Raw genomic sequence first — 19,278 nt, 5'->3', positions numbered from 1 at the left:
AGACCCCCACCAGGATGCAGGTGCCCCGGACCCCCAAACCCCCCCCCCCCCCCCCGCAAGACAGACAACCAGGCGGAGGCCCTGGCTGAGCTGAGCCTTTAATCTCGGTGGTGGCAAGACCAGAGCCACGTGTCCCCCACCACCACCCACGGTCCCCCCCCCCGGTCCTGGGGGCTCGGGCCAGGCAGGGGGGTGGCACGGGGGGAGGGGGGGGGCCTAGACTGTGTTGGCACGGAGCAGGGGGCTGCTCTCGCCAGTGGGGGCCCCCCTGAAGACCTGATGCAGCAGGAGGCGAAGGGTAGAGCTGGGGGGCAGCCAGCCTCGAGGTCGGGGGGCCGGGGGGGCCGCGGCCAGCAGCGGGCTGTACTTCACGCGCCTGTGGGGCAGAGATGCAGCGAGAGGGTTAGCGCCCGTACTGGCAGGACCGTGGCGGCAGTCCCCAGGTCGTGGTGGACCCCGGATGCCACCGTGCCCCCCCGCCCCCGCCGTCACCGCGGTACACCCCCCCATCCTGACCTGTAGGTGTAGGCAGCGGTGCCCAGGGCGGCAGCGATGAGCACCAGCCCCACAAAGATCGTGGTCCTGCCGGCAGCCGGGGCAGCGCCTGCGGGCAAAGGCAGCTCAGCACCCCTCGGTCCCACAGGACACCCCCCCGTCCAGCCCCCCCAGGCCCCACTCCCACCTCCGACGGCGACGCGGGTGCTGGCCACGGCCAGGCTGTTGCCGTTGGCCAAGGAGACGTTGAGGCAGTAGAGGCCAGACTGGTTGAAGTCCTGGCGCAGAACGAGCTGGCAACCGGGGGCCGGTGCCACGGCCGAGCACGTCTGCGTCTGCGCCGTCTGGCACTCAGCGTCCGCCACCACGGTGCACACCTCCTCGGGCAGGCTGCGGGCAGGGGTCAGACCGCTGTGGACCACCACCCCCACCACCCCCCCAGCCCCAACGCGTGGTCCCTATCCCGTCCCTGTGCCGGGGCTGCCGGCCGGAGCCCCGGCTGCCCTCACCTCCCCTCGCACGTCACCGTCAGCTCCACACTGTTCTCACTGCTCTCTGGCACCACCTGCACGATGGCCACGCTCTCGATCCCCTCTGCAAAGGGACGCGGTGTCAGAGCGGGCTCAGCCCCCCACCCCAGCCCCCCTCTCCGGCCCCCCAGCCCAGCACTCACGGACGATGTTGAGCTGGGTGGAGAAGGTGCCGTAGCGGTACAAGATGCAGCCGGTGGAATCGGCGGCCGGTGCCTGGCGCTTCACCAGCACCAGTGGCTCGGCAGTGCCATCGGGGGCAGCTGTGGCTCCAGCTGTTGCTCCAGCTGTGGCTCCAGCTGTGGCAGCAGCAAGGGATACAGCCGTGGCTCCCACGGTTGCTCCCACTGTTGCTCCAGCCGTGGCTCCAGCTGTGGCTTCAACCAGGGATTCAGCTGTGGATCCAGCTGTGGCTCCAGCTGCAGTCACAGCTACAGATGCAGCTGTGGCTCCCACCGTGGCTCCAGCTGTGGCTCCTGCTGTTGCTCCAGCTGTGGCTCCCACCGTGGCTCCAGCTGTGGCCGCATCTGCAGGAGAAGCAGGAGGCAGGGAAGAGGCTGTGGAAGGGCGAGGGGACTGAGCCCTCGGGGACCCCCCAGACATGGCCCGTCACCCCCTGACGTGGGGGGAGCACCCACCTGCAGCCACTGTTCCCTCCGTGGCTGCGGGGGCCGAGGTGCCCAGCACGTCCCCGGCTGCAGTCTCCGAGGTGGGGAGCAGGGGGTCCGTGGACGCTGCAGCAGAGACGGCCGCGGGGTCGGTACCCGCGGCTCCGCCGGCAGCATCCGCCAGGGTGCTGAGCGCCACGAGGACAGGCTCGGTGACGGTGGCGTCCGACGGCTCGGCGACAGCGGGGTCCGAGGGCACAGCCACCGATCCCCCCGTGGGCTCCGCTGGCGAGCTGGAGGCTGCGGGTGCTGCGAGCAGAGCAAGGATGGGGAGGGTACTCCTCGCAGGGGGTGCCCCTGGGACCCCCGGGCACCTAGCACCTGTAGAGATGGGGGCTGCTCCGTGCTCCCTTACCGGTGCTGGGTGTCCCGGCGGTGCTCCGCTCCCCTGGTGTGGTGCCAACGGGCTGCGTGGCCGTGGGTCCCGCCGACGGCGGCGAGCTGGTGGTGGGGTCCACGACGGGGGCCGCGGAGGTGCCGCAGGGGCTGAGGGGAATGGCCGCCTGCAGCACCAGGCGGGCGTCGAAGGACCCGGTCTCCAGGTAGGTGTGGGTGACGGTGGCACTGCGGGAGATGAGGGTCCCGCTCTGGTCCCCGAAGTCCCAGGAGTAGGAGATGTCAGCGTCGCGCAGGTAGCGGCTGGGGTCGTGCAGCCGCACGGTGAAGGCCACGGGGCGATTACGCACAAAGCGCCCGTCGCCCTCCGCCGTGTCCTGCACCTGCGCCACGTCCACCGCGAAGGGCACCTGGTCTATGGGGGGAACGGGACACGCACATGGGGTACCGTCAGCTCGCCCTCCCTGCTGGGGTCCCCCTGCCACCCCCCCATCCCCAGCACCCACCGGTGATGCTGAACTGGGTGCTGGCGCGGCCGATGGGGATGAACTTCTGGCGGCCACGGTAGTGGTAGACGACCACCTCCATGGTGTAGGAGCCAAGGGGCACCCCCGCCGTGCTCACCGTCAGTTGGGACGCGGCACCATCCACCACCTGCCAGTAGCGCCCTATGGGACGGGGGGGAGGTCAGACACCGCCTCGGAGACCCCCCGGACCCCGGCGGGGGTCGGTGCCGGCCTTACCCCACGTCCACCAGACGTAGACGAATTTTCCACGCTTGCCCCTGGCGCTGGGGGGGAACGGCTGCCCATCGGGGAAGACACTATCCGTGCCCTCGGCCAGCTGCTCCGGGAAGACGGGCTCACCCTGGGCGACGCGGGTGCCTGCAGGGAGCAGAGGATGAGGGGGTGGCACGGCGTGGAGGGTCTGGGTGCTGGTGGGGGGGGTTTGGGTGGGCGCTGACCGTTGACGGTGCAGTTCTGGCTCCAGACGACGCGGCCGTCGGGCAGCACCGCCTGGGTGCTGGGGAAGCGGAGGGCGATGGAGAAGGTGGCCTCGGCACCCGCCATGGTGGGAGCATCGTTGCTGATGTCGAAGGTGACATCGCCACCTGCCAGGCACGGGGACAGTGGCTCAGGGATGGCGCCGAAGGCCAGCACGGTCTCCGGCGCCCGTCCCGGCACCCACCTCGCCAGCAGTCCCGCTGTCGTGGCGTCCCCTCCTGCCACGGCCGGTACAGCCCTGAGTCCCAGCTCCGGAAAGGTGCCGGCCGCCCGCTCCAGGGCTGACTCCGACCACGGCTCCGGCCACCGGCTCCTGCGGTAGAAGGGTGAGAGGGTGCATGTGGCACCCAGAGCGCTGGCGCGGGGTGGCCGCCAACCACCCCGACCAGCCGGGAAGACCCCCGGTGATGTGCTGCCAACCCCACGGGGTGTCCAGCCGGGTCCCCCCCTGACCGCAGGGACCCTTGGGGACCCTGGGGTCCACGTGACGGGCTCGGGCCAAGCCACGCGCAGGGCAAAGCCCATCACATGGCGTCGAATGCTGCCCAAAGCCTTTTCATGTGACTCTCAGCTGAGCCGGCGCTGGCAGCCCCGGGCAGGACGAGTTGAGCACCTTCCTCACGGCCCCCCACTCGCAGGGGGCTGCCGGGTCCCCTCCATGTCCCCCCCCCATTCCAAAGGAGCTGCCAGGTTCCCCCCATGTCCCCTCACTCGCAGGGGGCTACCGGGTCCCCTCCGTCTCCCCTCCCTCACAGACGGATGGGGGTCCTGCATTTACAGATGGATGGGCGTCCCCTCCCCATTTACAGCACCAACACAGAGGGATGGGGACCCCCACATCCCACCCCACTCCTGGAGGGCTGTAAGTCTCCCCCAACATCCACAAAGGGATGGGGACCCCACACCGAGTCCCCTCCGTGTACTCCAAGCAGCCCCCACCCATGGGATTAGCGGGGTCTAATCCTGCTCCCCGTGTGATTTGGATTTGAGAGGGGGGTCCGCTCCTACTGATGGACCCCATAATCCCCAGGGAGATGGGGATGGTCCCGGCCAGCGAGGGGGCTCGTGACATCTGGGGCGCAGCGGCCCTCGGATCCCGCAAGCCCCCTCGCTGGCCGGGACGATTCTGACTGCTCCCGTGTCAGGCTCTGGATGCTGCCCCCCCCGCCCAAGGACCCCCAGCCCTACTTACGCCGCTGAGCCGTAGCCAAGACCAGGAGGGTCCCCAGCACCACGATCACCCCGTGCACCCTCATGGTCCCACCGTCCTCGTCCCCCCCACGTTCGGGCTCCGCCGGGGTAGAGAGGCGAAGGGGACGGGGACGGGGGGGATATGAAGGGGTTCTCGTTTGCATAGTCCCACCCCAAAAAGGGGGGGGGGGGGGAAGGAACCTGGTCCCCCCCCAACTTGAATTGCATTGGGACACGTGTGTGCATGTGTGTGCGGCCCCCCCCCCCCCGGTCACACGCTCCGGCTCTGCCTGGGAGGGGGGTGGGAATGGTGGGGTCCTTCTTGGGGGACACAGAGACACCCCCCGCCCCCAGCTCGGAGAGGGGAATGGGGGGGGGGGGCTGCCCCCCACTCTCAGCACTGTCTGGGTGACCCCAGGGTCACAGATTTGGCCCCATATAGACGTGACAGGGACCCACCACCCACCGAGCCCCAGGCCACCCCGTTTTGCAGGGTGGGGTGCACAGGCAGGGGGACCCCGATCCCGCACGTACACAGGGGGACCCCGATCCTGGACAGACACAGGGACCCCCACCCATTCCTGCTGGGGGGAGGGGGGGGCTGTTTCCAGCTCCCAACCGGCCCCAGCGCCAGCCCGGAGGGTCCCACCCGGGGCTGGGGGGGGGGGTCCCCACCGGTGCCCGGCAGCCGCGTGGGGGGTCTGCGGGCGTGGGATGGTGCGTGGGGGACCGTCCCCGTGGGAATGGCGTGTGAGGGACCTCTGAGCACCCCGAAAACCCCGCGCGTCCCGTGTGCGTCGTCCCCCCTCCATGATCCCCCCCGGGGGGGGCCGATTCTGAGCCCGTGCCGGTTCCTCCGGTGTCCGGTCCCGTCCCCGCCCGGTGACCCAGCGGCGTCTCCGCCCCGGTCCCCCCCTTCCCTTCGCGCCTGTCGCTTTAAGGGATCTCCCGCGCCGCCCGCTACGACACCGCGATCCCGACCAATGGGTCGGGGCGGGGGGGGCGTGGCCAGCGGAAGGCGGGAAGCGGCGCGGGCGGGGCCGCGGGAACATTGTTGCGCGCGGGGGGGAAGCGGCGGCCGCGATCGTTCCACCCGCCGCGCGCGCGCCCGGGACCCCCCCTCCCCCCCCCCCAGGGACCCCCGGGGACATCCCCCCCCCGGGGACACTCCCCCCCCCCCCCGGGACACACACCCCCACCCCGGGACCGCCCTCGGGCATTCCCCACCCCCCTCCCCCCGCCGGGGCCGCCGCCCGGTCCCGTGTCCCCGTGTGTCCGTCCCCCCCCCGTGCCCCCCCCATGGAGAACTTCCAGAAGGTGGAGAAGATCGGGGAGGGCACCTACGGCGTCGTGTACAAGGCCCGGAACAAGGTCACGGGGGAGGTGGTGGCACTCAAGAAGATCCGCTTGGACACGTGAGTGGGGGGGGGCACCGGGAACCGGAGACGGGGGGGACACACCGGGGACCGGGACTGACCCGTCTTCCCCGCAGGGAGACCGAGGGCGTCCCCAGCACGGCCATCCGGGAGATCTCCCTGCTCAAGGAGCTCAACCACCCCAACATCGTCAAGTGAGTGGGGACGGGACACCAGGGACCCCACGAGCGAGGGGGCCGGGGGTGCGGGGGGGTGGGGGGGGGTCTCCAGAGCCCAGCCATGCCGTGGGCCTGGCTCTGTGCCAGCGGTGCCTTGGCGGGGGTCAGGGGGACCCCCGGGGCCGTGGGGAGCCGTGGCCATGCCAAACCCCATGGCTGTGGGGAGCCGTGGCCGTGCCAAAATCCTGCGGCTGCTGGGACCCCCGTGGAGAGCCATGGCCATGGGGGGTCCCGTGGCCGCCACCCCCCCCACCCTGGCGCCAGCCCAGGCAATGCGCGCTCCCCCAGGCTGCTGGACGTGATCCACACGGAGAACAAGCTCTACTTGGTCTTCGAGTTCCTGCACCAGGACCTGAAGAAGTTCATGGATTCCTCCTCCATCAGCGGCATCGCCCTGCCCCTCATCAAGGTGCCGGGGGGGGGGAGCACGATGGCGGTGGAGCAGGGTGGGGGGGTTCCTGGCCCCGCTGAACCCCCCTGTCCCCGCAGAGCTACCTGTTCCAGCTGCTGCAGGGCCTGGCCTTCTGCCACGCGCACCGCGTGCTGCACCGCGACCTCAAGCCCCAAAACTTGCTCATCAACGCCGACGGCGCCATCAAACTGGCCGACTTCGGCCTGGCTCGCGCCTTCGGGGTGCCCGTGCGCACCTACACGCACGAGGTGGGTGTTGTGGGGGGGGGGGGAATGTGACGATGGGGGGGCGTTGGGGAGGGCGGGTTTGGCAGGGGGATGGGATGGGACGTGGTTGCCCATCGTGTGCCCCACCATGGCAGGTGGTGACCCTCTGGTACCGAGCCCCCGAGATCCTCCTGGGCTGCAAGTATTACTCGACGGCCGTTGACATCTGGAGCTTGGGCTGCATCTTTGCGGAGATGGTGGGTGACCGACCGCGAGGCGACGGGTAGGGGGGTGCCCGGCCCCAAACCCCCTCCCCCAACCCCCCCCCGGGGTGACACCGGGCTCCCCATGCATCGGGGCGAGCCCAGAATCTGTTGGGTGGGTTCTGCCCGTCCTGTCCCGGTGACATCGTGGTTCCCCAGGGCGCAGCCCTGACGTCACCGGGACACAGTGCTGACGCTGGCCGCAGCACCCCGGGAATAAAAGGGGCTTTGTGGGTGCTGGTGAGGGGGCCACGCTGGCCGGGCATCATATGAGCTCTCCCTCCACCTTGGGGTCCACGTCACGCGGCTGACCGCAGCGTCCGGCGCTCCCCAGGGAAACCGGGATCCGCTCCCGCTGCAGGGACGGTCACGAGGGGCTGGCATGAGAGCTCACGGGGTGGGGGCTCCGTGTGATTCCCACCCCGGGGTGGGGGGGCCCATGCCCGTCCACCGTCCAGTGACCTTTAGCTTGGAAAGGGCAGGACGTCTCAGGGTGCAACTGGTCACCGGAACCCCGGCGTCACGGGGCACTTCGAGGATGCCCGACTCCCCCGCGGGGGTGTCCCCGGCCCCCCCGGCAGACCCTCCTTCTTCCCCCCCCCTTCATGCTCAGATCACCCGGCGCGCTCTGTTCCCTGGGGACTCGGAGATCGACCAGCTCTTCCGCATCTTCCGCACGCTGGGAACGCCGGACGAGGCGGCCTGGCCCGGCGTCACCGCCATGCCTGACTACAAGCCCAGTTTCCCCAAATGGGCCCGGCAGGATTTCGGCAAAGTGGTGCCGCCGCTGGATGAGGAGGGACGGAAGCTGCTGGCGGTGAGCGAGGGCTTGGGGGGGGAATGGGGACGTGGGGGATGATGGGGACCCCTCCTCCCTCACTGTCCCCCCCTCCCTCCCTTCTCCTCCCCCCCCAGCAAATGCTGCACTACGACCCCAACAAGAGGATCTCGGCCAAGGCTGCGCTGGGACACCCCTTCTTCCGCGACGTCACCAGGGCCGTCCCCCACCTGCGCCTCTGAGCGGCCCCACCATGTCCCCCCCGGACCCTGCCCACACTCGCTGGGATCTCGGGATGGGACCGGCAGCTGCCTGCTGCCCACCGAGGGTCTGGAGTTGGGGGGAGGGGGGGGCGCTCCCTGCTGTGCCCCCCCTCCTGAATGGAACCCCCATCCCCGCACTGTGAGAGCTGACATCTGTCCCTGGGGGCTCGGGATCCCTCCCGCGCCTCCTGCCTGCCCTCACCCCCGGGACTGCTCTGGGCAGAGCCCCCCCCCCAGCTGCCACGGTCCCCCTGGAGCGCAGGCGGCCCCCCCAGGGGACAGGGAGCGGGGACCGTCCTGCTCCACTCCCCAGCGTGGCGAGGCCCCCCCCCCCTTGTTCGGACTTTTGGCACTTATGGCCCCTTGGGGTGCGGGGGCCCTGGGACCGGCATGGGGGGGTAAAGCGCCTTCCTCTCCCCCATCTTCATCCTCTTCTTTCCCACTGTCCCTCAGCGCGGCACGGGCTGGGGGTGAAGCCCCGGGGGGGCCCATACGCTCCCCCCTCACTGCCCTACAGGCGCGGGAAGGGAGTTTTGCCCCCGAAGGGGGGGTGATGGGGGTTTCCCCGCAAAGCGTGTGTCCCCTAGAGCCCCCACCCCGCCGCGGGTTTCTCGTCGACTTTGTAACTTCTGCAATTTCGTACCGAATGTCAAACTCTGTGTGGCGCCTGCGGGGGCGGGGGGGGGAGGTATGTGGGGCGGGGGGGGGGGGGGCTGGCTGTGACACCATCACCCCATGGGACCTGTCTCCCCCCCGGCCCCCCCAGAGGGGCTTCTCCCACCCATGTCCGTCCACCCCCCCATAGGTGTTGGGCCCTGAATGGCGCCTGGCCCCCCCATAGACCCCCTCGGAGCCCCCCCGTGTCTCTAGGCCCCCCCCCCCCTCAACCCCAACCCCAGCTTGGTGGGGAGCTTCCCCGGGCCTTGGCTCCGCCCACCGCGGCGAGGCCACTCCCCTCTGCCACGCCCGTAAGTGGCCACGCCCACCTGCGCTCTGGAGCGCCGCTATTGGCTGCCCCGGGCTCCGCCCTCCCTCCCGGCAGGCGAGGGCGCTGCCGCATTCAGGGCCGCGGAGCAGCCGCCGGGGGCGGGTCAGAGGTCGCAGCTCCCAGCGGCCCCCGCGCCCTCCCGGCCGATGTCCTCCGGACCGTCAATTACGAGAAGCAGCGCCTGTGATTGGCCGCGAGGCACCGCCCAGCGGTCGCGTCATTCATCGCGCCGCTGGCCTCGGGTTGGGCGAGTCGGGAGCCTTCTGCCAACTGATTGGGCCATGCGGGGCTTGCTGCGTTCCGATTGGCTCCCGCTGCTGCGAGGGTCCTCCCCCTTAGGTCACCTTATTTGTCGTTGGTGCCGCCCCCCCGCGCGGTGGCGCCTCCCGTTGGCCTCACGCCCCGTCACTCAGCTCAATCCCCGCCTTCTTCACGACTTTCCTCCCCCGGCCATTGGCCGCTCTCCTCACCTCTACTGGCCAGCCTACTGCCCATCCGCCCGCTCTCCGCCGCCGATTGGTTTTCCGACGCGGGGTGGGGCGCTGACCCTCTCCCCCCTTTCCCATTGGCCCTGCCGAGAGGAAGAGGCGTGCCCTCTGCCCGGTTCCTCTTCACCGATTGGCTGAAACCCCTCTTAATCCCGCCCGCGCCAGGAGGGTTTGGTTGAGCCGCTGTTTGTGTGCTTGGGGGGCCGCGACGGGAGGGCCGGGCCGGGCGCCGAGGTACCGGGGGGGTTCGGGGCTCGTACCGGGGCCCGGGCGGGGCCCGGGGGGTCTCGGGGATGGGGCCGGGCCGGGGGTGCGGAGGAGGGGGTCGGGTACCCCCAGGCCGAGCTGGGGCTGAGGTGGGGGGGGGTCGGCTGCCGCCCGTTCTGGGGGAGGCCCAGGGCCCCGAGCTGCCCGCCCAGACTCCCCGGCCCCCGCTGTGGGGGTCCGCCGTTCCCTTCCTGCGGATCGGGGCCCCGCACGACGGGGTTCCCGTCGGGAGGGGGCTGCGGGGGGAGGTTCCCGGCTCCTGTTCCACCCTCCGTGTCAGCCAGGCTGGTGTATCGCCAGGCCGAGCCGTCCCGGTGGGCGCGGGCAGAGGGTGCAAGGCTCCGGAGAGGCCCCGGCTTTCGCCGTTGGGGCTGCCCGTCTCCCAGGCCGCCCTAACGGGACCCATGTCTGACGCTTTTTTCGACTTTCCCACCGGTTTCCGTGTCGGAGCCACGGCTCCTCCAGCAGCAGGGGCTTCCCCGGCATCTTCACCCGGAGCTTGGGCTTCCTGAGCCTCGCCTGGTTCTGAGGAAATCCGCCAGAGGCGCTGACCCGTCCGTGGGTTTGGCTCCTGGGCTGTGGCTTCGGCCACCCTGGGGGGGAAAAATGGGGCGAGCGACCTGTCCGTGGCATGCAGGGTCTCAGTCGGGGCTGCCCGAGCTGGCGCTGAGCCCACCAGCACAGGGCGGGAGCTGCCCAAATCGGTGGAAGATGGAGGGACCCGGCGCTGTCGTGGAAGAGCGGATCGATAAATGCTGTTCTCCTCTCTGAGAAGCTGCCCGCTGGGCTCCTCTTCCAAAGGGCGTCACCGGCAGTGGTGCCATCCCTGTCCCCCCCCACCCCCAGCTGTGGGTGTCAGGCCAGGCTGGATCCCTCGAGTCCGTGCAGGACTCGCTGTTTGTGCTGGGCACCTGCAGTGTCGGTGCCGGAGCGGGGCCTGGATCCCTCCTGGGAGGATGGGAAGCTTCGCCCGCGTGGCCTTGAGCCCGTGTCGGTGCTATCTTGGCTGAAGCGTGGGGGGATGGCATGCAGCCGAGCAGGGCTGGAGCCTGTCCCTTGACCAGGGCTGTGAACCGGCTTTGCCGCGCGATGGTTTGTGTATGGCAGCTGTGACCAGCAGGCTTTATGTGCCACGTGGGTTGGGGGAGAGCTGGGTCTCCACCGTCCTCTGTGGGAGCTTGACGACACCTTCACGTCACCGAGCCGTCGGAGCTGGCTGAGTCATAAGATCTTAATATTTCATTAAGGAGGGATACCTAATGATGAGAGCCATGGGATGACTTTGTACAATGCTCATTGGCCTGTACCAGCTCAGCTTTGCTCCGCGAGCTGGAGTTTCCTCAGCCCGAGCTGTCTGCCTGCACGGCAAAGGCCGGGCTCCCACCGTAACCAGGAGCCCTCTGGCACTGGCTGGGTAAATCCATGGCGGCCCAAGCCCCTGCGTGCCTCTGTGTGGTTGCTTGAGCGCGATTGGGACATAGGAAAAGTATCGCTGGCAACAGGAAAGCAGTTAGCCCAGACGGGCTGTTGCAACCCTCCCCTGTGAAGGATGCCCCCTTCTCCCAAGCACAGTTCAGCCGGTGCAGCCCTCGGCGTACTTGGCCGCGGGGGTCAGCAGGCCTGGTGATGCGGGCAGCTGGTGGTTGGGCAGGCGTGCGAGTCACTGCCTCCGAACGCTGCGTCCCAGCGGCACGAGAAGGCTGTGGGAGCATTTGGGATCCTGTTTGGGAAGGGCTGTACTGGGCGGCGTTTGGGAGGAGACGGAGCGAGGCGGCCTCAGACTCCCTGAACCTCATCAGGCACCGGTCGACCCATTTGCCGGCGCAGGCACAGCCCTCGGCCAGGGAAAGCCTCTGCTGCCACGGCAGGGGAGGAGCAGATTCATCCTGGCAAGTTTTCTAGCTCCGCTCGTGGTTGTTGGTGCTTGCCATGTCGCACCATAAATCTCGCTTAACCAGCAGCTAACAGTAATTGCTCGTGACACGAAAGCGCGCCAAAAATAGCTGCAGACTTCTATAGATCGACGGAGTCAACTTTCACCTGGTGCGGTGATGTTTTAGTGGGAATATCTGGTTGTCCTGGGGGTCTGTGGATCTTCTGAAGCCCAGGTTCGTCTGAGCAAAGCTGAATTCGGGTGGTTGTATTTTCCTTAATCCCTCATTGGAGCCCTGGTGTGGGCGGGATTTCATGTCACTGTGCTTTCAGCGTGTGTATCCTGAAGGAGCTCCTGGGCAGGAGAAGTGGCTCCTTCCAGGGCTGGCTGTGCTTGAGCAGTGACTCGGGGTGCTGCTGAGCGAAGGGGGGTGAGGACGGAGCCGTCCAGCCCTGGACATCAGCGGCTTGGGTGAGGACAGCCGAAGCCTCGGGGCCATTTCTCCAGCAAACCCTGGAGTGCTCCCAGCAGCCGGTGGCTTCATGGGACAGTGATGGCTTCGTCCAGGAGCTCGGTCCGTGCAGAGCTCTCCCTGGAGCACCCACCTGAGCGGTGTGGAGGAGGCAGCTCCCACCTTGCTGTCCTGAGGAGGAGGATGAGGAGACCCACGCAATGCTAGGGGTCCACAGATGGCCAGGATCCACATGGCTCCTGAGGTCCTGGAAAAGGTGACTTGGGCTTTGCGCTGAATGGCTGCCATCGGAGAGGTGTGGCATGAGGCCGGGTGCCTGGTGAAGCTGGCCAGTCCCCGTGGTCGGGGGTCCCAGCTGGTCCCTGTACTGGGGCCTCACCGCTCACCTGTGCCGGGACCATCCTCCTCCAAGCTGGAGCCCTTCATCCGCAGTTGCGGGTGCCTGGCAGTTCATCCTGTATAAATAAGCACAGAGTCTATTCCGGGCGCTTGCCACGCGGCTCCAGCTGAAGCTGCAGAGCAGGACAACGGTGGTGTAAATCCCCGACGAGCGGGTGGTGGAGATCTAACAGCGTGGTGGTGCTGAGTTCCCTGCGGACTGAACTCCTGCCTCCTGTCGTGGGACTGGGGCTGTGGCTGGGGTCTGTGTGAGCGCCTTCAACCTCTGCACTTGCCAGGAGCCTGGGCTGCTGCCAAAATAGCAGTGGGGTGCAGCACAGCTGGGTGAGAAGAGCACTTTCGGCAGGGAAGTCACCCTGAGGAAGGAGGGAGCCAGGGCATGCTTGGGGCCAGCTTGGGAGCGAGGCTGTTGCTCCTGGTCTGCAGAAGGGACTGGCCTTGGCAGCGCTGGGCTCAGCTGGAGAAGGAAAGTGAGAACAGAGTTGGAAAGGGGGAGGCGGATCTCTTCCCAAAGCAGATTCCAGCAGTGGTTGCTTTGGAGCACAATATTGGTGAGGGAAGGAGCTGTTCTTGCTGGCAGAGGAAGGCCGAGGGCTGAGCTGCGGGTCGTAGCCATGATGGGCTTGCACTGACTCTGGGCAGCCGTGAGGTGCTGGGGCAGCTGCGGTGGCTGGTCCTGGTGAGGTGCAGCTGGGCTCCCTGTCGTGCTTTGGGGTTCAAGGGTGGCTGGAGCTGAAACAATCGTTGTGTCCTGGTGCTGCTGCTGGAGCAGGTCCTGCGCCCTGCCCTGGCCTCGTCATGGGCTGCGTTGCTGCTGGCACGGTGATTTCTGCTCAGAATAGTTGTAAATACTTGTAAAATCTTTAGCCCTCCCTCTAAGCTCGTGAGAGTAACGCTTGGCTGGAGCGATCCTGAACTTCATTCATGCCTGGCCTCATCCTGTGTGAGTTCTGATGCCTTTCTGGATCAAACCAAAGAGAATTGGCAGGAGTCTGGCAGGCTGGGCTGCACCGGCTGCTTCCCAGCGGGTCGTGCCGAGCCGTGCTTAGGATGCTGCCGAGGCCATTGCCGAGCTGTTCCCTCTCCCGAGCGGTGCTGTAGGAGGGAGGCGGCATTCCCTGTGCCCGGGCGAGTATCGTACTGATGAGTTTGTGTTTCCAGGGCTTTGCTGCACCTCAGGGGGAGGTGAGAGCAATCCCCTTTCTCCTGGAGGGGTCCGGGAATGGCTGGGCCAAGGTCCGTGCCACACAAGTGCTGTGGTTAGTGAGTGTTTCCTGCTGAGCTTGTCTTGCTTTAGCCCTGCTTACGTCTTCAGGCAGATGGGGAAGGGGAACTGGCAACAAACAACTTTCCGCTTGTTGGTTCTGGTCTCTGCAATCCTCGTCCAGTTGCCCGCCTGCTCCTGCCGGCGCAGACAAATCTCTGCTGCAGCCCCGCAACCTTGGGACTGGAGTGTTACAAGGGAGAGAGAGATTAGCTCCTAAAGAAAAATACAAATGCTGCATTCTCCCACTTTCTCTGGGCATGTGAACCATAGAAGCCAAAACTCCGGCTGCCCAGTGACCCCCAGGTTCAGTGCCCACCCCCTTGGGCTTTGAGGAGCCGTGTCGTTCCGGATGCTGTGCTTGATCTTGCTGACACCTGGATTTGAGTGCGCAGCCTGCTCTGCGGGCAGGGACCGTGAGCACCAGCTGCCTGCTGGGCAGCGGGCAACTCCAGCCCAGCAGAGCTGCCCAGCCGACGTCGTGCTGGTGCTGGTGGGGCATGCGGCTGGCTGCCTGCAGCCGTGCTTTATCCCGGAGGAGGATACAGTCCGCACCTCCAGCCCAAGTGGCTCTGTCAGACCCCTGCCGCTCAAGTCCAGCGTGGAAAACAAAGCGAAAACAGGGAATAAAAAAAACAAACCAGGGCTCAGGAACTTTACGGCAGAGCTGGGGAGTTTGTTTCCAACCCCTCCTCCCAGCCGGCTGGCGGGGAGGCAGCTGGAGCTGTTGTGGCATCTCCCCCAGCTGCCGCATAAACAAGAGCAGTCCAGGCCTGGAGCTGCTCGCTGCCGGCCAGCCGTTCTCCTGCTGCCCCTTCCCCGCTGCCCCAGCTCAGCTGCATGGTGTGTCCTGGCCCGGGGGCTGCTCGCCACGGCTGGGAGCGGGAGGGCTGGGAGGACTGCTGACTCACTCCCAGCCTCCTCGGCCGTGAGGATCCCATCCGCCTGGCTCACGGATTAGCTCCTACCGACCGATTTACTGCTCCGTGAAATCCTTCTGGAACAGAGGCTCCGGGAGCGGAGCTGTGGCCTGCGGGTCTGTGCCATGTGTGGCTGTGGGGTGCCTGGGGAAAGACCCCACATGGGGGGAGAGACCCTGGGGAAAGACCCTGTAACGAGGACCATGTTCTAGCTTGAGGCGAGAAGAGTTTTGCCTGCTAAAGCTCAGCAAAGCCTGTCTCCGTGGTCGTAGTACGGTCCCAGGGGGACGCAGGGGTATTGCACCGTGTGCGTTCAGCACACCAACAACTCTCTCCTCCTTCCAGGACAGCCGAGTGGATCAAAGGCCAGCACCCTGCACCCAGCTCCGCGCGGACGCCTCGGTGCCTTCCCGGCTCTCCAGTTAAGAGGGCGCTCGGCGCCAGCAGCACCCAGGCCATGACCAGCCGAGGAGCCGCCAGGCCAAACGGGCAGTCCCAAGCCAGTAAAATCTGTCAGTTCAAGCTGGTGCTGCTGGGTGAGTCGGCGGTGGGGAAATCCAGCCTGGTGCTGCGCTTCGTCAAGGGCCAGTTCCACGAGTACCAGGAGAGCACCATCGGTGGTGAGTCGGCAAGAGGCGCCCGTCATGGGTAGTCCCGCACCCTCGAGTAATGCTGTCAGGAGCCCGCAGTCCCGTTGCCACGGCTTTGCCTTGCGCTGTTTTTATTTCCCGTTAAATACAAGCCCCTGTCGGGCTCTGAGCCCTTACCCTGCAGCCACAGTATGGTGACTAGGTGTGCGAGCGCTTGGCAGCTGGTGCTCCGTGTGCGAGTTGGGCTCTAGCAGCAGTCCCCACACCTCGTCCTGTGGTCTCGTGGCAGTGGGTGGTGACGCCTCAGTGGACACGGCAGTCCCTCGGCACAGGAGTCCTTGCCAATCCCCTGATAAGCACACCGTTCGCGCGGAGCAGCTGGCATTTTTTTCTCGGCAACCTGGGCTCGGTGTGACATACGGGCTCGACTAACAGGCTCCTCCTCCACCCAGCTGGTCCTGGAGCCGGCTGCGGGGTCGGGGTGCACCCAGGTCCACATCCCTTCTGGGAGTGCGGGGAGGGTTCCTGCCCACAGCGGGGGTGGCTAATGTGATGCTAACGCCGCCTGTTTCTCCCGACAGCGGCGTTTCTTACACAGTCCGTCTGCCTGGATGACACAACGGTAAAGTTTGAGATCTGGGATACGGCCGGCCAGGAGAGATACCACAGTCTGGCCCCGATGTACTACCGGGGGGCACAAGCTGCCATTGTGGTCTATGATATCACCAACCAGGTAGGGTCCCCATCCGGGCTCCTGGCTACCAGGCGTGAGGCACCTTGGTTAAACTGCCCGGGAGCGGCTCAGGGGGGGCTCCACTGGGGGCCGTCTCCTCGCAGGGAGTCGGGGCTGGCTCTTGCTGTGGTGGGGGTCCCTCTAAAACACCCGCCTTGCAGCCCAGCGGTGGGACGAGCCTTGAGTTCCCACCTCTGCTCCTAGGAAACATTTGCACGGGCGAAGACATGGGTGAAGGAGCTGCAGAGACAAGCCAGCCCCAGCATCGTGATCGCCCTCGCGGGCAACAAGGCTGACCTGGCCAGCAAACGCATGGTGGAATATGAAGTAAGTGTTGGCCCAAAGGTCTGCTGGGCTGGTGCGAGCTCCCTTGCCTGTCCCCCGCCACGGGAGATGTGCTGGGGCTTCAGCCGCCAGACCCTCACCCGGCCGCTCATGTTTCTTCCAGGAAGCGCAGGCCTACGCAGATGACAACAGCCTATTGTTCATGGAGACGTCGGCCAAGACGGCGATGAATGTGAACGACCTCTTCTTGGCCATTGGTGAGGCTCCAGGAGCGGCTGGGGGGGCGAGGCTGGGCTCTAAGGAGGTCTGCTTGGGGCGTAGCTTCCCCCGCCCTCCCCGAGCTTTTTGGGAGGCTGAGCAGAGCTGGTGCCTGTCCTGCCCTCTGGTGAGCGCAGCTCCTCATGGCCCGGCAGTGGCTGCGCCATGGGCTGCAGTGCTGCTGCCAGGGCTGAGCACCAAGGCTGATGCTCAGTGCGAGAGCGGCTTGAGGGGAAACTGCTCTTTCCCCTGGGGAAGCGCGTGGGCCTTGTCAATGCAGCTGGGGTGGCTCCAGAGTCTCTGCTGTGCTCAAGGCAGGGTCCTGCCGGGTCCCTCGGGCTACAGCAGCAGTGGGGCTGTGCTGCAGAGCGAGCCCCCGTCCCGCTCCCGCCACCATCTCGCCTGTCTTCCCCCTCCAGCCAAGAAGCTGCCAAAGAGCGAGCCCCAGAGCACGAGCGGAGCGGCGGGCAGGAGCAGAGGCGTGGACCTGCACGAGCAGAGCCAGCAGAACAAGAGCCAGTGTTGTAGCAACTAAAGGGCGGCCTCCGCCAGCACCCGCGTGAGAGGAAGAGCTAAGATATAACCTCCATCCCCGTCCACCACACCTCACCTCCATAACGGCACACCGAGAAACCCGTCTGAAACAAAACCCTCCCGAGAGCTCCCTCTAACTGCACTTTTTAATGCTTCAAGACCACCACCAGACACCCGTTACCACCATCCCGAAGGCAGTGGAACTAGATCAGCCGGGGACTTAACTTCCAAAAAAAACAAACTCTTCTTCACTTTGTATTATAGGTGCAAATAGCGACCTAATATTCTGATTTCTCCCTCCATCTTCCTCCCTCTCCCACCTCCCTCTCTGCTTTGGTAAATCTGGTTCCTGTTAACATCTCTCCTTCCACCCTCCCCGTAGAGCTGGGGTGGGGAGAGACCCGAGGAGGTGGCAGCATCGGCCTCGGAGGTTCACGTTGTGGCAAGCCAGCTGGAACCAGAGACCTCCGGAAAGCACGGGATTTTTCCGAGGGGGTCTGTCATGGATTTCTTCTTTATTTTTTTTTTTTTTCCCCCCCTCTCCTGTTTCTTCTGTTTGGCTGTTGGGGGGTAGGAAAGCTGCAGTGTCCTTAATTTCTTCCTAGGTGGCCTTTTTTTGCTGGAGGATCGGAAGTGCCTGGGGGCTTTTTACAGGGGGAGGGGGGGTGTCGGGGGGGGGGGGGGGGGGGGGGGGGGGGAGCACTGATTGCCATGAAGCCACCACTGGTGACCCTTCCCCACCACTCCACCTTCGCCCATAGAGCCATTGCGCGTCACCGCTGCAGCCGCCCCACGAGCCATGTCCCCCCGGTGATCCTGACGCGGTTGGGGTGCGAGCAGCCACGCTGGTGGTGCCGAACCCGTCAATCTCTTCTCTCGCTCCACGGTTTGTCCCCGGGCCGGCAGCAGGCGAGGGATGTCTCTGGTTTGCACTTTAGTCATGGAAATGTCCCATTAAGATGCACCTTGGTTTTTTATTTTCCTTTTGGTCCTGTTGGGCCCAAGCCCTCAGGGGCGGTGGAGGGGGAAGGAGGCACCATGCTGATTTAGTTTTGCTTCTGCTTTCCCAAAGGAGTTTTTTTGGCTGGAGAAATCCTCGGTCACAGTGCGGCCACGCTCGGGAGAGTCAGGATGTTACCGGGTGCCATCGGTCGATTGGTCCCAGCAGCAGAGTGGAAGGGCCCCACAGACACACACACCCCCCCCCCCTTCTCTGGGGAGGGGGGCAGAGAGGCAGGTAGCACCCCTGGGTGATGCGCAGGTGACTCTGGTCAGGGAGCTGTGAGGCAAGGGGACACCCCAAAGCAGGGACACCCCAAAGCGGCAGCGTGTCTGTGGAGGGCAGCACTGCCTGCGCCATGGGTCCCAGCACGGCAGCCGGTGTTTGCCCGGCCAAGGCTGGATCTTGTCACTCCCAGCACCTGCCCAGGAGCACCCCGCTCTGTCCGTGGGGCTGCTCTGTCCCCTGCCCCCATCCTGGGGGTCTTGCTTGGAGGGTGGGGGGCTCTGGGGAGCCCCCAGGGCTGTGGGTCAATGTGGGACCTGTTTGCTCCTGGGGCTGTGGCTGTGGGGTGGAGGGACCTGTCTCATATGAAGCCTCCCCACTGGCCCCTGCTGTGGGGCAGCCCCCCCGCCCCCCCCCCCCCAAGGAGGGTCTGGCTTTACTTGCACCCCTTGGCAGAGTTGGTGCCGCCATGCCGCACCGGTGCCAGCAGAGCCTCGTGCTGTGGCATGGGCAACGGTTGTGTCTTCTCTTGTGCCAGGGTCCGGCTGACAGAGCCCCCTCTCCCCCCCCCCCCCCCCCCCCCCCCCCCCCACCGAATTGGTGACTTGTATTTAACCAGGGACCGTGCCTAGTGGGGCTGGGGACCCCATTTCCCCCACCACGGTGACCCTAACCCTCCCAAGACCCCCCCCAGCCCATGCCGGCAGCCCCACCTCTCCCCCCACCATCTTCTGGCCAAAACCCTGGACCAAATGGGGACACTGCAGCTTTTCTCACTTTTTTTTTTTTTTTCTCTTTTTTTTTTTTTTCCTTCTTCTCTGATAATTATTATTATTTTTTTTTTTTTTTGGCTTTGAGAAAGCTCCTCCATTGCATTTAAATAACAATCATGGTAACAGAAACTCAACCCTTGGATTTACCGCTGTGTTTAATGGAAGTAAAACCAAACAGCAGGAAAAGGAGGGGGAAGAAAAACAACCCTCTGTGTGCTCAGGGAGGGATTTGGGAGCGGGGGGGGGGGGGGGTAGGTGAATTGGTCACCACCTTCCCCGGTTGTTGGCACCGGGCAGGAGCCGGAGTCGTCGCGGAGCGACGGCTCCGGCTCCTGCCCGGTGCCAACAACCGGTGTGAGGCCCCAGCCCTGCCCTGATAACACTTATCAGAGCTGCCAGCTGGGCGGTGGCCCCCGGGGCGGGGGGGGGGGGTGGTAGGAGCGGGCCTGACCCCGGTTGCCTACGGGGA

The 19,278-nt window shown here is 66.1% G+C and overlaps 3 protein-coding genes across 3 annotated transcripts; 2 read left to right on the top strand and 1 right to left on the bottom strand.

The window, feature by feature from the left end:
- Positions 1-86: 86 nt before the first annotated feature.
- Positions 87-4,351, bottom strand: PMEL (premelanosome protein). The gene is made up of 12 exons (XM_049818838.1): positions 4,226-4,351; positions 3,218-3,346; positions 2,994-3,140; positions 2,773-2,913; positions 2,536-2,697; positions 2,049-2,444; positions 1,664-1,942; positions 1,169-1,552; positions 1,005-1,089; positions 683-885; positions 517-604; positions 87-376 (listed from the first exon to the last, which is right to left on the bottom strand). Exons 1-12 carry the CDS (start codon positions 4,287-4,289, stop codon positions 217-219), a joined length of 2,238 nt encoding a protein of 745 aa, XP_049674795.1. The 5' UTR covers positions 4,290-4,351; the 3' UTR covers positions 87-216.
- Positions 4,352-5,490: 1,139 nt separating this feature from the next.
- CDK2 (cyclin dependent kinase 2) lies at positions 5,491-8,353 on the top strand. The gene is made up of 7 exons (XM_049818889.1): positions 5,491-5,639; positions 5,717-5,794; positions 6,107-6,227; positions 6,308-6,478; positions 6,592-6,693; positions 7,313-7,516; positions 7,615-8,353. Exons 1-7 carry the CDS (start codon positions 5,524-5,526, stop codon positions 7,717-7,719), a joined length of 897 nt encoding a protein of 298 aa, XP_049674846.1. The 5' UTR covers positions 5,491-5,523; the 3' UTR covers positions 7,720-8,353.
- Positions 8,354-9,342: 989 nt separating this feature from the next.
- Positions 9,343-18,943, top strand: RAB5B (RAB5B, member RAS oncogene family). Its single transcript, XM_049818896.1, has 6 exons — positions 9,343-9,450; positions 14,757-15,031; positions 15,583-15,734; positions 15,939-16,061; positions 16,183-16,276; positions 16,697-18,943. The coding sequence occupies exons 2-6, from the start codon at positions 14,869-14,871 to the stop codon at positions 16,810-16,812; spliced, it is 648 nt and encodes a 215-aa protein (XP_049674853.1). The 5' UTR covers positions 9,343-9,450; positions 14,757-14,868; the 3' UTR covers positions 16,813-18,943.
- The last annotated feature ends 335 nt before the right edge of the window (positions 18,944-19,278 follow it).

The sequence above is a fragment of the Accipiter gentilis genome, chromosome 16, assembly GCF_929443795.1.
Source record: "Accipiter gentilis chromosome 16, bAccGen1.1, whole genome shotgun sequence".
NCBI classification, from domain to species: Eukaryota; Metazoa; Chordata; class Aves; order Accipitriformes; family Accipitridae; genus Astur; species Astur gentilis.
This window is presented reverse-complemented; position numbering and strand designations above follow the sequence as displayed.

Bases quoted from the DNA above. Each gene is read 5' to 3' on its own strand.
- RAB5B (XM_049818896.1), top strand. From the start codon at position 14,869: ATGACCAGCCGAGGAGCCGCCAGGCCAAACGGGCAGTCCCAAGCCAGT. The intron at 15,032-15,582 runs GTGAGTCGGCAA...TTCTCCCGACAG, and splicing joins CCAGGAGAGCACCATCGGTG to CGGCGTTTCTTACACAGTCC. The intron at 16,277-16,696 runs GTGAGGCTCCAG...TTCCCCCTCCAG, and splicing joins CGACCTCTTCTTGGCCATTG to CCAAGAAGCTGCCAAAGAGC.
- PMEL (XM_049818838.1), bottom strand. From the start codon at position 4,289: ATGAGGGTGCACGGGGTGATCGTGGTGCTGGGGACCCTCCTGGTCTTG. The intron at 3,347-4,225 runs GTAAGTAGGGCT...CTTCTACCGCAG, and splicing joins CTTGGCTACGGCTCAGCGGC to GAGCCGGTGGCCGGAGCCGT. The intron at 2,445-2,535 runs GTGGGTGCTGGG...TTCCCCCCATAG, and splicing joins CACCCAGTTCAGCATCACCG to ACCAGGTGCCCTTCGCGGTG.
- CDK2 (XM_049818889.1), top strand. From the start codon at position 5,524: ATGGAGAACTTCCAGAAGGTGGAGAAGATCGGGGAGGGCACCTACGGC. The intron at 6,228-6,307 runs GTGCCGGGGGGG...CTGTCCCCGCAG, and splicing joins TCGCCCTGCCCCTCATCAAG to AGCTACCTGTTCCAGCTGCT. The intron at 6,479-6,591 runs GTGGGTGTTGTG...CCACCATGGCAG, and splicing joins TGCGCACCTACACGCACGAG to GTGGTGACCCTCTGGTACCG.